The sequence below is a fragment of the Chanodichthys erythropterus genome, chromosome 19 (assembly GCF_024489055.1).
Source record: "Chanodichthys erythropterus isolate Z2021 chromosome 19, ASM2448905v1, whole genome shotgun sequence".
Classification (NCBI taxonomy): Eukaryota; Metazoa; Chordata; class Actinopteri; order Cypriniformes; family Xenocyprididae; genus Chanodichthys; species Chanodichthys erythropterus.
In genome coordinates, this window is record NC_090239.1 from 16728556 (window position 1) to 16745074 (window position 16519).

Here is a 16519-nt window from a genome sequence, read left to right on the forward strand (position 1 = left end):
TTAAACACAACAAGTGAATCTAAGCATCACATTATGGACAGTATAAAAACGTATTTCTATAATACATTTTTATATACTATTAAAGAATTGATCAATGCTTTGAATTAGCTTTTATTTTTAGTCTTCATTTTAGTTCAACATTTAATATTTTTTGGGTAATATTTATATTTAACTTTAACTTGTTTCCATTTTAGTTTTAGCCATTTAAAAGGGGATAGTTCACCCAAAAATGAAAATTCTGTCATTTACTCACTCAAGAAGTTCCAAACCTGTGTAAATTTCTTTGTTTTGCTGAAAACAAGATATTTTGTAACCAGTTTGTAACCAGGCCACTTTGGGGCACCACTGACCTCCATAGTAGGAAAAAAAAAATACTATGAGAGTCAATGGTGCCCCAGAACTTTTCAGTTTCCCACGTTCTTCAAAATATCTTCCTTTGTGTTCAACAGAACAAAGAAATTTCGGAACAAGTTTGGAACAACCAGAGGGTGTGTAAATTATGGCAATTTTCATTTTTGGGTGAACTATCCCTTTAAGTACTCCCAACTTAAACTTTTCAATTGCTTGCCAATAAAAAAATTATATATATATATATATGGGTTTATTTCAGATTTAAATTACTGAATAGTTTAACAATAACACTTGAACAATAAAAATTCATTTTGAGATTTACTAAAGATTTAAGTGTCAAAATATTGCTTTTAAACATTAACTTTTAATGAGTGGTAGATGAGGGCAAAGAATCTATATGTAAAAACAAATATCAGCTGATACCCAATCTGGCACTCATATACCATCTCTATTTAAATTGATAAGTACCTTAATGTCCTCAACTGTGTAAAACCTAACTTTCAAGCTTATTCAAGTCTAATTTAAAATTATTTAAAAAAATAAATAAATAAAGGCATACTGAAAAAAAGAAAGCACAACAATTTTAGTTTAGCATGTTTATTACAATACATACATTTCACATTTGACCTTCCGACCCCAGGTGACCCTGCCCTGACCCTGGTATAACAGGGTTGGTGATGTCCAGTCCTTGGCTGACCCTCAGTTTCCTGTTTTCCAGTAGCACTTTTTCCCCCCATTCCATCCAATCAGGGTGCAAAGGAAAATGTGTGGTAATAATTTATGAATACAACATATCTGATAGACTAGTAATCACTGCAACTTTAATAAAACTTTAACTTCATTATTACTTAGCAACTGTACATAGGAATGAACTCTGGTTTTAAACGCAAGTCGCCACGGGCAGCTCACGTTCATTTTTTTCCTTTTTCTTTTTTTAAAGTACAGTTTTTTTTTTTTTTTTTTCTTAAACAAAACAAGGGTACAGAAAAGAAATAAAAAGAAAAAAAATTAACCTGGAAAGATTAAGAGAAAAGAAAAGGGGATTCTGGGTGACAACCAGTCTTCATCTCTTGCCAAGGGAGGTGAGGGAGGGGAACGACATGGGTTGAGCTGCAGGAATGATTCTCTTTCTCTCCTTTCGTTCTTGCTCACATTCACTCCATCACGTAAGCAGGCACTGGTGTTGACCATGGGCATATTGCTGGGCCATTAGGGGCAGGTAGGAGACCACTGAACCATTGTGGACAAACATGATGTAAACCCCCTCAAAAGGCATGGGGTGAGGGAATGAAACCATTATAGTGCAACCAGAGAAAGAAATAAACTAACCAAATAACCATGTAGCATTACTACCATTTTTCATATGTAGCGAGAGAAAAATGAACCGGGGGATACGTGTGCAGAGTCGTGAGAAGACAAAAAGTGTGTGCGTAATCGTCCTCGTTAAATGTCCCGGTCGACTAGTCCACCTTTTCCATGCAGGTCTGGTACATGCTCAAGGCAAATGGTTCCCCGATCGTATAACTGAAGAGCATTTGTTTTCATTTTGTTTTGTTTTTTAATCATGTCATTTAAAAATCTGCAGTCAAGAGTTCTACATATGGTGACAATGAGGGCACTTGAGATCCCAGTCTGCCTCGGTGCGGATTAGTTTAACGTTTGGATGTCAAAAGCTTTGATAGGCATGGCTTCCCATGGTTTCATCTACAAAATATATTTACAACATGGAAATAACATCTACAAATAATCTACATGTACAGGGACGGGGCGAGGGCAGCTCCTCTGAAAAACACTCCGCGCCCCTCTCCCCTCCCACCCTCAGTCCAAGCAAGACCTCGCTGCAGTTTGTTTAATGTAAGACTGGGCCCAGAGCAGAACGCGACAGAACTTTGGTTCTCCAGGGTTCCGCGCGCATGAAATGGGTTTTGCCCACTCATTCACCTACCCCCTCTCTCCTCCTGTTTCAAGACCACATCGCAAACCCAGAGTTCCTCAAACCATGAAGGAATTTTGATTCTTCAACTTTTCAAGTTCTTTAATTTGTTGTCTCAAAAACAGTATCCTGTCGAGAAAGAGAGCAAAGTTAGTAAACTTGTGCAATAATGGCCATCACACGCACACGCAATGCTACACAAGAAAGAAACGCACCTCTGCTCGCGCAACGTGGCCTGGATCTCGCACACTCGCACCAGTGAGCGCAGGTTCTTCAGCTCTGTGCAGTTCTCTGACATGTAGATGCTGCCCATGGTGTGAGCCTCTTCGCGTAACCGCGAGGCCTGGGTGGGAGAGTCGCATGGGAATTGTTAGCAATGCAACAAAAATATTGATTTTTTTTTGATCAAGACAGGTGGTTGTCGATGTTTTGGTTTGTTCACGAAAATTCATGGCTCAGATGTATTATTAACTGTATTAAAAATACGACTGCACACTCACTCGCAAACAGTTTATTCACCGACGTTTCGTCTAAAAAGTCTTTATCAAGGTGTAATTTCGCTCGGAGTAAAGAGAGCATAAATGGACAATCATCAACAGGTGCATACAATTAATCCCAATTAAATATACAATCAATCAATGAATCATTCTAAAAAACTTTGTCAAATATATATGACGAATAAATACACATTCAACATTTGTCAATAGAAACATCAACATCGATCAAATTGTCGATCAAAGTTAACAATCAGATCATAAGGAGCAAGAGTTATTAATTTATATATCCAATAGGCTTCGCGTTTGAGTAAGATACATCAAGATCACCACCTCTCCTCGGTAGGGGAACTCGCTCGATACCTACATAACGTAGAGAGGCAATGGGATGGTTAGACTCAACAAAATAAGGATAGCTCATGTTTCTACATCGAATTGTGCTCAGCAATGCGCATTTTTAATGCGCATGTCGACTTTGATCTGAGCTGTTTTCTATAAGTGTTTTTTCTACTTTGATGTTGGTGATTTTTCTATTGACAAATGTTGAATGTGTATTTATTCTTGTCATGTATATTTGACAAAGTTTTTTAGAATGATTAATTGATTGATTGTATATTTAATTGGGATTAATTGTATGCACCTGCTGATGATTGTCAATTTATGCCGTTTACTCCGAGGGAAATTACACTTTGACAAAGGCTTTTTGCCGAAACGTTGGTGAATAAACTGTTTGCAAGTGAGTGTGCAGTCATATTTTTCATACACGTTTGTATTCATCCTTCTTGGCTTGCACCTCAGATGGAGTGCATTCATTTTTTCCTTTATAATCAGATGTATTATTAACACTCAAATTTGGGGTCAGAGAGAGAAGCCTCTGAAGCCGAGTTCAGACTGCACGATTTTAGCCCGGATTTTGGCTCGCTGACAGGCTGAGAAATCTCAGACAAATGCCCGAAATCACAGGCAAATCAGTGCTCGTTCACGCGAGTGACAATCACGCAGTGTGAATGAGCAAAGACGCGATCTGAGAGAATCGCCGACGAGTCGTTGACGCCCGTGAGATATTTGGCATGCTAAATATCTGGACCTGTCTGCGATTCAAAATCCTGCAGTGTGAAAAGTGTTCTGACTGAAAACTACATCAGCGATGACCGGCAGCCAATAAGAGAGCAAGATACAGAGCAGCGGGGAATTCGGGGAGGAGTTATAGACCACAATATCAGCAAGCATGGCTTTGTTCACATAAACATTACAATTCTATCAAACAGAAACAAAGCACAAACATTTGCTTGACCATCCGCAACAGCAGCACATTGAAAAGTTATTTATTTACCTCCAACTCTTGATGCAGAACACACAATCTACAGTCCCCCCAACCATTTCTTCCTCCATATTATTCTTTTCTTTTCTTGTTTTCGCTGCAAATCAGCGCACAGGCAATTCGTATTGCAAGCTTCTTGCGGGCTACCGTTTTTAATAATAATAATAATAATAATAATAATAATAACACCGGTCTTGCACACGTGATATCGCGTTGTTTCCTTGTCACATCTCGTGTGTTTGGTTGTGAAACGTAGTTTGCGTGCCAGACAGAGTTGTCGGCGATTCTTCCTATTGTAAAGTCATGCAGTGTGAAACCTTCTGTCGCCGATCCATCGTGCAGTATGAACACAGCAGCGACTGAATGCTGGCCAAGATAGTCATGCAGTGTGAAAAGAACAGTGACCCGACTACTTTGAAAATCGTGCAGTCTGAACTCTGCTTAATGCTCACCAATGCTTTTGGATAATCTGATGAAAATTACAGTTAACTTTAATATTGTGAACACTTATTACAATTTAAAACCGTTTTCCATATGAATATATTTTAAAATATAATTTATTACTGTGATGGCAAAGCTGAATGTTCAGCATCATGACTCCAGACTTCAGTGTCACATGATTCTACAGAAATCCTTCTACTGTGCTGATTTGCTGCTCAAGAACATTCACTATCAATGTTGAAAACAGTTGTGCTGAATATTTTTGTGGAAACGTGATACTTTTTTTGATATTCTTTGCTGAATAGAAAGTTTAAAAAACAGCATTTATTTCAATAAGATATCTTTTGTAAAATTATAAATGTCACTTTTTATCAATTTAATAAATGCATTTAACTAGGGCTGGAACAACTAATTATTTGGTAATCACTTAATATGTAGATTACTTTTTCAATTAATCTCATGAAGAAAAGCAGCTCACTTTTTGCCCTCTGCTATTCTATTGTCCATAGAAATGGGTTATTCATTATTCATTGCTGTAAATCGATGGGTTTCCCAAGCACAGCAGGCAGATACGACTAATCGTTGTTGTTGATTATTTTCATTGTCGTTAATAATCAATTTGATCAATTAGTTGTTGCAGCCTTACATTTAACATACAATAAAACTTTTGGAATTGTCATGTACGTAGTCAGGAAATCCAAATCTCAAATAATGGTTTAGTTCAAAATGTGTTCTGATGGCCTGCCAATATCAGAGAATTCCTCTAACTGATTCACGTTCCCATACCTGTTTCTCCACGTGCTCCGCGGGCCACCCCTGCACATGTTTGATGAGGTTCTCATTGAAGTGCGCGGCCAGCGTGGGTGTGAAGGAACATGTTGCTCTGCCTGGGGCTGTGCCAGCAGGTACTGAACCCGGGGGCATCGCTCCGCTGACTACACCTGGTCCTTGACCACCACCGCCACCGCTATTATTACTGCTGCTGTTACTGCCCATGTGGTTTGAAGCTGGAGATGGACTTCTCTGACTGCTGCAAATCACAAACAGTGGATGGGTCAATGTCTTTCTAAATTTTTTGGAAAAGCAAAACTACTTTGTCTGCACCAGGTCTTTACAAATACATTCATTTTAATGTGATCCTAGAACACCAAAAGCAGCATTACCACAAACAGCCAGAAGATGGCAGTCAACCACCACAAAACAAGCCACTTTAAGCAACAAATATGGCTGCTGAGGCATGCAGTGGGCAGTAAATACCCATAAGCCTTCAATAAACCTCAGTGAAGTTCTGATGGATCTGTTTAATCACTTCCAAATGTCTTATGTCACCTCTGTCTCTGCAGCGTCCGTGGAGAATTGCCGTTGTCGTGATGCTTGTCTGTGGGGTGGGACTGCTGGGACGAAGGTGGAGGGAGAGAACTGGACTTAACTGTCATAACGTTCATCTGAGAAAGAGAGGGAGAGTGTGTTACAAAACCATAGTTTCATTTGACATCCGTCATCCCATTTGGCCGCTGTATACCTTGGTCTGTGAGGAGACTGGCGTGGTGCTGAGGGGCGGTTTGAGGGAGGCTGTGTTGGTCTGTGGCGTGCTGATTCTGGGAGACACGTACGACCGAGGAGAGGAAGCATCTGATGTCAGAGACATTGGAGACTGGCTGGATTGCTGGGCTACTCCACAGGACAAATGAGAGAGGAGAAAGAGATAACGTGAAAAGATATAGTACCTTAAGTAATCACAACAGGCATGTCTGTTGGTAACAAATGCCGTCCTGGCTCTGATTCCAATCTAGTTTTGCACACTGTGCAGTGTTATGATTAACTAAGACTAAGATATTTGTTGACTGAAAAAGCTGAAATATAAATATTAGATAAAAAAAAAAAATGAAATGAAAATTGAAATGTTGCCATGGCAACTAACTGAAATAAGTTGTGTTGAAGCGCTAAAATATTTATTTAAAAAAAAAAAGTCAAAAGCACAAAATTAAAAAAGTTAAACTGAAATTAAAATTAGAGTAATCGAATGTTCACTAATAATACAGATTGACTAGTAAAGTGTTGTAATCAAATTTAGCATATTGAATCTTCCTTTGTACCAAAACCTGTTGTAAGCAACAGCTATATATACTTTCCCATTGAATTCCTTGTATAAATTTCACAAATACAAATGAATGCTTTGTGTGGAACTGTGGACAAGTGACATTGAAGACATGGGAGATGGTGTGTGTGTGGTTTTAGGCACATTTGGTTCTCAGCAGGAGTCATTTCTATCATTATAAGAACAGAAAGTGGTAAAACTTTATTTTTAACGTTGGAAAGAAAATGTGAAACATACCACTAGACGTGCTGATTTTAGGTAATATGATATATCACGATAATGAATATGCACAATATTGTTATCGTGAGCAAAATACCATGAATTATTACGAGTTATTCAAATTATGCTTTCCTCATCAACCGTATAAAATGCACAACAGCGCTGTATGCTAGTCAACGAGGCACAAGCACTGATGTAGGGCTGGGCGATATATCGCATGCGATTGTCACGCGCATTTCGTCAGTAAAGCCGGTTCCCTGATTACCGCCAAATCGCCATCACCTGCTTTCAAATGGAGCGGCATTTAATAGACAGTTGTAGATCACTGACAAGCTACGCAATATCACGTTAATTTCGCAGATGAATTCACCTCCGTTTTGGGTGAAGCGTCATAGCAGTGTTTGATCGTGAATAAAACAGCTATTGACCAATCAGAATCAAGGACAGGAACTAACCATTTTACAATGTTCAGTAAAACTTAGTGACATAAGGTTTCATTAGTTAACATGTTAATTCATTATAACCAAACAATAAAAAATGCTTTTATTTTATAGCATTTATTAGCATTTAAAATAGCATTTATTAGTCTTCGTTAATGTTAATGTTTAATAACATTACTAAAAACAAAAGTTGTAATTATTATTTAAATGGACCTAAAACTAACAATGATCAGTTGTATTTTTTAACTAACATTAACAAAAAAAACAAAAAACAAAATGTAGCTCATTCTTAATCTTAATGAATAAATAACGAGACCCTATTGTAAAGGGCTACCTGTTGAGTTCAGTTATTTTTAGAGATGCTCCGATCAGCATTTTTGGGGCCGATCACCGATTACCAAGATCATGATCTGCCGATTGCCGATCACTGCCGATCACAGAATGGCAGGGGAATGGGAATCTTTTATCTACAATCTAGCAGAGTTTGCACCATTTGTAGAAAAGAAACTAACTCTAAATTAACTGTATTGAGAAAAAAAAACTTAGTTTTGGATCTGATATAGTTGAGGAACCAAAAAATAAAATAATGTAAGCTACTGTATGCCAGTGCCATCCTTCCTAAATAACAAAGCAGAGAAACAAGGAGGCCAAGCAGATAGTTACCAACCAAATGAATTCCATAATTCTGAACGTGACATCTTCATACTATCCTTGCTGTATGGTTCACATCGTTTAAATGCATCACTCAAGCCTCGTTTACACTGCACGCGTGTGCGGTGCAGCTACCGGAGCTGATACGCGGCCACTCTAGTCAATGCTCGTGTTTACACCAGCCGCGCTGCTTCGCTAAAGATAAGCGACTCGCCTATTTTTGACGGACGCCGCGTCCAAGACGCGCAGCTCAAATACAAAATAAAGACGTAAAGTTAGCCGTTTGCAATGTATGTCGTGATGAAATCCCTCGAGGTGGAAGCAAGCAACGTCATTTTAACACCACTAACATGATTAGGCACCTTAGAACACGCCATACAACTGAATATGCCGAGTATGAGAAACTAAACCAGCCGAAGCCAACAACATCCCCATCCCTCAACCAGCAGACTGTGTGTGAAGCCTCGTTTACACTGCACTACATTGCAAACGGCTAACTTTACGTCTTTATCGGACACTTTGAAAAACTTCCAGACGGGAGAACTCATGACAAGCTCCGCTCTGCTGTTGTGTACCTGTTCGCCATGCATGCACGTGTGAAAAAGTCGCGCGAGTAATTTACGTCACGTGATCGGCTTTTTTGATCGGCGCTTTTGGGGTTCGCCGATCAAGCTATTTTTAGCCAATATCGGCCGATCATGATCGGTGGCCGATCAATCGGAGCATTACTAGTTATTTTTGTTAAAAGAAAGAGTTCTTAAACCTGACAGTATGACAACTAGGGCTGCAACTAACGATTATTTCAATAATCGATTAATCTGTCAATTATTTTTACGATTAATCGATGAATCGAAAAAAACCCCCCATTAATTTCCAACCTTTTATTCAGAAACAGAACTGACAGTACAAATTCAGTGCAAAAAATCCTCAGAACGTGCAAAAACAGGTTGCTCTTTTAACATCCCTGAGCTGTTAAAGTAATAAACAAAAAACAAATGAACTAACACAAAAAAAATATACACATGTATGCTTTACATCTGCCAAATATAGTTTTTTTAAAATAAAGTGCACAAAAAGATGTATATTTTTGTTTAAAGGGATCTGAGCTGTCAGAACAATACATCTTTTTTTTTAAATAAATAAAAATAAAAATCAGAAAACTTAACAGGATTTTTTTGAACGATAGAACTTCTCTACACTACACTCATTCCCAAATATATTTGTCAACAATAACCGATATGGGACAAAGCACAGAATACATGACAACAGATCAGTGTTAATTTTGACAGCAAATTTTTATTTAGTTCATTCTTTTGTCTAAAATGCCATTCAGTTTTAATCATGTTTTAGTCATTTGAATTGTTTTAGTAGTTGACTAAATATCAAAAGATTTTAGTTGACTAATCTAATGGGTTTAGTTAAATTGTAATGCATTAAGAATTTCTCTAAAATTTCCAAACCCATTATATACACTCCTGGAGAAAACATCTACTGTATTAACCTATTAATATGAATAATATTAAAATGTGAACATGCAATACAGACACAGATTTAACTGCTGTGACAAAAAAAAATCTTATAATTAAATAAAACAACTCCTCCTAAAGAACACAATGTCTTTTCAATGAATGATATATGCATTCTTTATAACACCTTGCATACAACATTCCTTATGGATTAAATAATAAATAATAAATCCTTATTAAAGCTAAAGAGCAGTGAGTGATTTTCTCTGTCTTTTGTTATTTGATTAATATTAACCCTTTCGAGTGCGGGTTTAAAATATTCTAACTGTCCCCCCAGAGTGAGTTAAGGCGACCGTTATTTTAGAACGTTTGCCTTTAATGTTTCCATAGCGACGCGTCTTGCGTGTCACGAGTGCTGAACGCAGCCACAATAATAATAATAACACTGTATGACAGATGGATCGCTATTATTTTGTTTTCCTTGTTTATTACAAATATTCACAAACTTGCTTACTCTCCGCTCTGCTGTTTATTTATTTATTTTTGCTCCGCTCTGCTTCGCGCTCAACCGCGCTTTTTTATACTCAAACATCTCCGTGTCTTATTGAGAGGCTTAATAGTCGTGCGACAACGAATCGATAATGAAATTCGTTGCCAACTCTTTTAATAATCGAATTTTATCGATTCCTTGTTGCAGCCCTAATGACACTTTTTCTGCAATTTATTTCAATACCGTGATAAAAGCTTAAGCAATTATCGCAACATGGAAATATGATACTGTCACGTGCTTACATGCAACACTATCTGAGGTTATTAACAGGCTAACAAACAAACTTCAACCTATAATTTTTCTGAATAAAAACATGGATAACAAAAAGGTGACAGCATTCATATTACACATCGAGATTTTGTACATTCATGCACAATAGTCTACTTTTCAAATTGCTTTCCATATAAGCTCTGGGGTAATTTATTTATTTTTTTAAACATGTTTAAGCAACGGAAATTGTTCATTTAATTTTTCAAAAGAAAAGTATAGCCCGAAATTTGAAAATTTAACTTAAATATAATTTTTGACATTTAAAAAAAAAAAAAATTGCAACAATGATTAACACACAGGAGCATTTGAAAGCTGATAGACACCTGCTTTGGAAAGCTCCCGTGTGCATCTGTGTAAAGCACTCTGTGAAGAGTGTCAAAGATGTCCATTTACAACAAGTTTTTGAAACGTTGATCATTGTAGCCAATCACAGACATATCTGATGAGCGCGTGAACAACAGCCAATCAGAGTTGTTTACGAATTCCCTCAACAATGCTCAAAGCATCACATTTTTAAAATTTCAGTACCAACTTGGTATTGTAGTCTGTACTTTTGACAACACTAAGTAGTTAACTACTTAGGTAATTAACAACAATAACTGAAAATACACATAAGATTTACATTTACATTGATTTTAACATTTTAAAGTTCTGCTATAGAGGACTATCGAAATGCCAATATAGAAATATCAACAAAGCACAGAAACACTATAGACATTGAACCCTAATTTCACCACAGTACGAGTTTTATCCATCGACATTGTGAATATCTGAAAACTAATGCTATAATACATCTGATCCCATTTCATATAAAATTCACTGTGGCAATGATATAAAGTGCTATATTGAGTCTAAATATATCCATGCATTACTATAAGTGACAAAGAAACAAACAAGACTGCAACATAAGAAAAATTAAAGAGGCATGCTTGATATTCAAAAAAGTTTAAAAAAGAAAAAGGAATAAACAGAGAACAATTCAGTACTGGCACACTGACAGCTGCTTTCTGTGCATACACAGCCAAATTGACTTCTCTTTCGAAGATTATTGCACTTAAAAGGTCAAACACAAACGTGTCAAATGCCTATCTTGCAAGTATTCACATAAACACAACTGGTTATGATATCTATCATTACCGTGAAATAAAATGACTGATGTTGCTCACCCCTATATTATACACACAATCTATATTCAACATGCAATTTAGACATTGCCAAATAACAACTGCGGCATAACAAATCCATACACAAAGCTACTTTTGTTAAAACCAAAAATCATTACTGAAGCCCACGTGGCTCACCATTATCTGCTAAGACAGCAGCAGCCAAGCCTGTGTGTGTGATCCTTGTTAAGCTACCAACCCCATCTGCTAACTCAAGGAAGCTGACTCAGAACCCCACAGCTGACATGAGTCAACAACACAAGCAAAGCAATCTCACACCAACAACCAATCAAAACCATGAGCTCAAGTTATAAAGTTCAAGATCAGGTCACAAAACAGATCTGACCCTAAAACCACATGTGACAAAGAAATTTAATTTGGACTGCATTGTAGCACAAATAAAAAAAAACAGCAGGTTTTCAGAGTAAGAAGTAGAAGCAGCACAGTGTGTGTGTGTACCTTGGTTGGATAGTTGAGTAGCCTGGGAGAGCAGAGTTGTGATGTTGAAGGCAGACGGACCAGCAGTCAGGATCTTATGGAGCATGGACTGCAGTGAAGCCTGAGTTACTGCAGCCGTGAGAACTACAGAGACAGAGAATACAGAGAATGAAGCGAGAAAGCAAGGACAAAAGGTGAAGACAGGAAGCTGTCAAAAAGAAAACAAAACCTAACAGTACTGAAATCATTCAGAGTGATAGAAGGTGTCTGCAGGAAAAGTCCTCTTTACAAAATGCTTTTGGTGCCTGTCTTTTCAGTCATTAGCAAAAGTCTGAAAAGTCTTTAAGTTCATCTCCTTTGACATGTCTTTTTGAATATGGTTATATAAATTCAATGTAGGATCGTCCCGCTAAGAGCAATGCTTCTGAATGCAAAAGCATGCTTATATCACATCCCATTAGAAATGTATCTGAGCTGAAAACAGCCTAATTATGCAGGGGTTCCAATCAGTCGAGTACTCGATAGATAATGTGTTAATGTACTGACTGTTAAACTGTAGTTGATTTTGAAAACAAAAGAGTTTTGCACATTCCAATCACCTGTCAAAATATTGGATCTTTAAATAATGGATTATTTAAAAAAAAAATATATATATATATTATTTATTTAAATTACAATGCAAATTTAAAAATTACCTGGGAAAACTTTTAGCAATATTTACTTAATTGAGAAATACCTCACAGCTACAACCTTATTTTGACATTTACACTACCGTTCAAAAGTTGAGTCCGTAAGTTTTTTTTGAAGTTTTTGAAAAGAAGTCTCTTATAAGCATGAGACTTTTCAAAAACTTCAACAATCTTTCAGCTGCATTCATCAGTTGAAACACACAAAAAAACCCACTACGAAATATTACTACGATTTAAAACAACTATTTTAATATATTTTAAAAATGTAATTTTATTCATCTGAAGACAAAACGGAATTTTCAGCATCATTACTCCAGTCTTCAGTCACATGATCCTTCAGAAATCATTCTAATATGCTGATTTGATGTTCAAGAAACATTTCTTTTTGTCAATAAATTTTGCTCAACTGCAGGAAAAAAAAAACCTTACTGACCCAAACTTTTGAACGATAGTGTATATTTAACTTTCAATATTTTTTTTTTGATTCGTTAGATAATAGTGAAATTTCACTGATACTGGTATCATGACAACCCTAGGTCAGACAACATATTAAAGTTTCAGTTTCAAGTGTAGTGACTGAGAACTGAACACCTTTCGACTAGGGGTGTAAATATCAATACACGTGAATATCGCGATATTATGTTTGGCGATACTGTATCGATTCTCAACACTATCGATATTTATTTATTTACATCCAAGGTTCGTGGCTGTGTGTTCGGTTTAAACCACGGACTGTATAAAATCCAACAGCTAGATGGCAGCGTTATCTCAGAACGTAAACTGATGCGGAGCCGGAGAAGCACGAGGTGCATCAATAGCGTTAGCATTAGGAAACCCAGCTCACAAGATGATAGAATTATTCATCTTCCGCTCCATACAGAACTGAAGTGTGGACTCATTTTGGCTTTAACTATAAAGAAGCCACTAAGGAGATCGACAAGAGTCAGTTGTTTGCAAAATACGCCATTTTAAATTTGAATCTGAGAGCTCAATTAACATCCTAACGCGATACATGCTGCCGAGAGGGACATATACATAGAATATGTAGTAACGTTATGCACTGCACGTTTTCCTCTCAGTAATAAAATAAACACTCAACAAAAATGACAGCGGTGACAGCATAAAGAAAGCATCTGATCATAGCGATGTGAATATGTTTGCACCAGCTCTGTTCAGCACTTCAGTGAAGGCACATTTATTTAAAAGGCACTTTATGCATTAGACTGCTTTTACAGCAAGCAGCTTTACAGTATTAAATATAAAACAAACAGACATTCAGTGATGAAATGGACTATACACTAGTTGTTAAATAGTTTAGAAATTAAAAACTGTTATACTGTGAACTTTTAAAACATATACACCTAAAGAATCCTGCAGTCACTTTACTATTTTCCCTTAGATTGCACAAAATAGTGATAATTATATTGTATTGATTAAATAAAATAAAAGTTGTTTGTAAGGGTTTATGCATATGGCAGACCTGCCAACCTTGGAAAACCGGGGGGGTATTATTATTTTTTTTTTAATTTTTTAAAATATTACACAAAGCACACAAACCCATCTTCTTTAATCTAATTTTGACTGTTGAAGTTTTTTTAATTTGACAATTAAAAATTTTACTACACCTGCTCAAAAGCATTTTTTTAATTCATGATTAATCTTGCATTGCATAATGTGTGCTTATACAAACCACAAGTAAATCACATTCATATATTTAATATGGACAAAATTTTTTGTTTGCAATTTCATACAACTAACCTGACAGTTGAGTCGTTCATACAGGTTTTGTAATGAAAACTAGTCTACAATTAAGAAACCCTTAGAAAATAGTAAACATTGAGTTTACATATGATTCATTTAAAATACTTAATTTATTATTCCAATATCCAAATATGATAGAAACCCTTTTTTTCTGTGGGATTTAGTATTTGTAGCGTGCTGTCTTTGAATTATAAACAAGACAAACATTCGCTGAATAAAACGCATCGAGTATTCAAGAATATCAAGAAGTTAGTCATATAACGAGGGGTTGTGATAACTAAAGCGTCTGTCATTTACCAAATCTTAAAAACACGGGTGGATAGTTAATCTTTTCTGACAAAAAAAAAAAATAACACAAGCAAGAACAAATTTTAAACCCAACATGGCAATTTTCATTTTACCTCTCTGTGCACGCACGCGTTTGTGTTTATGAGAGAGGGCTCGCGCAGCATTGAGACAACGGTCATGTTAAATGCATAAGTAACTAATGTGCTAGTTTTCATACAAAATAAATAGGCTATGTAACAATTAGATTCTTTAGTAAGTATTAACACAATAACGCAACACATGTAGGCTATATATGTTTCTCAACACTGAGAATAAATAAATAAACGCCTGTTTCTCCAAACTCGCGCTTGTCAGTCAGTCACACATCACAACATTTTCATAATCAGCGATTTCAATTTTATTTAGATTTGTTGTTCAACATTACTTGTACATTGTATACTTGTTTACCTTAAGGTGTCAGAAGTACCATGACTGCTGTATTGTCCTCGCTTGAGAATTCAGTCACAGACGGCGGGAGTGGAAGGAGGGATCGAGCGGGATTTTGTATTGCTGTCGATTTGCAGTCTCTTTTTATTGATAGGCTGTACACATGTCAATCATCCCCTCTCGCTATTTAGGGAAATTAATCCAGCGCTCAGATTGGTCGAACTCTTTTGCTGGATTTGAGTACTAGGCGTGCACAGAGGAGTCACCGGGTTTTTGCGTAGTATAGAATGACAAATCGTACCAGCGTACTTTGAGGTCAAAATGCGTACATGTTGGCAGGTCTGATATGGTGCTGTGTTCTTTAGGAAGTTTTTTCTAAAATTACATCCTTTTTCTAAATAACAAAAAAACAAAACAAGAAATATCGCCTTTCTTACAGTATCGCAATATATCATATCGTAACCCCTGTATCGTGATACGTATCATATCGCCATATTCTTGGCAATACACAGCCCTACTTTCAACAAAGTACTTTACCACAGCTTCAACTAGAGGAGGCGTGATCACTACAACTAGTTAAATTCCAATATTCATGCATTTTGGAGGAAACGATGCAGCAGTCCTGGCACTGGATCATGCAAATGTCACCGTTTACACACATGCAATATGCAGCGGTTAGAGAGCAAACTCTAATCCAGACTATTTGGACCGAATTTCTCATTTGTCCTGGCTCCAGCTTGGAGAATCAGCGGGTAATTGTGTATCATAGTTTGCAAATGCGGCCAATGATGGAAAGCGAGAAACAATGACATGCTCACAAATGGCAATTCACACAGGCCATGTTCAAGAAGCAGAAAAGCTATGATTCATCTCTGACATGTGAAGTTAAGAGAGGAAAAGCAGATGCAAGCCCAGCATGCACAAGTACATGAGCAATTATATACACCTGCTTGAGTGGTACAATAAACCCAACAAGAACAAAGCAGCAAAACCTACACTTGCTAACACACCACATTAAAGTTTTAGTGGCTAAAGCTCAAAGGTTACCACCATCACCACAGTACCATAAGCAAGGTTTTTAACCTCAGGTTCCTCAAGTGGGACTGTCCCTATAATGTTTTGGAGCAGACAGCTTCAGTGGTTCATGTCCTATTCATTCAGTAAGATGCAGTACGCTTACCTTCATTAATCTTGGCCATGTCTACACTGGCGTTGTTCAACTGCAGGGCCGTTTGCAGAGCGGGGAGAAGCTGACGTAAGAGGGAGGGGTCTTGCAGAAGAGTGGGTGGGGCCGGCGACTGCATCACCGGAGAAACCGGCACTGTAGAGCCAGAGGCGGCGCTGGCTGAGTTGGCCACGCTTAAGCCAGACACAGCAGCAGAGGAAGAAGAGGGGGTGAGTGAGGAAGGCTTCTCTGTGGCAATCGAAGACTCTGTTCATAGGGGAAAAAGATATTTAATGATAAGTTAATGATGTTCAGTAGGGATGGGACTGAGAATCAGAGAATCACAATCCGATTC

General features: G+C 37.2%; 1 protein-coding gene across 1 annotated transcript in view; it reads right to left on the reverse strand.

The window, feature by feature from the left end:
- Positions 1-893: 893 nt before the first annotated feature.
- waca (WW domain containing adaptor with coiled-coil a) overlaps positions 894-16519 on the reverse strand; it is a 35868-nt gene continuing 20242 nt past the window's right edge. Inside the window, exons 7-13 of the mRNA XM_067369191.1 lie at positions 16180-16431; positions 11857-11979; positions 6063-6211; positions 5870-5985; positions 5327-5570; positions 2500-2627; positions 894-2413 (exon numbers count right to left, since the gene is read on the reverse strand). Of these exons, the coding sequence (XP_067225292.1) occupies positions 2344-2413; positions 2500-2627; positions 5327-5570; positions 5870-5985; positions 6063-6211; positions 11857-11979; positions 16180-16431 (1082 nt within the window). The 3' untranslated portion in view covers positions 894-2343. The remainder of the gene's footprint in view (positions 2414-2499; positions 2628-5326; positions 5571-5869; positions 5986-6062; positions 6212-11856; positions 11980-16179; positions 16432-16519) is intronic.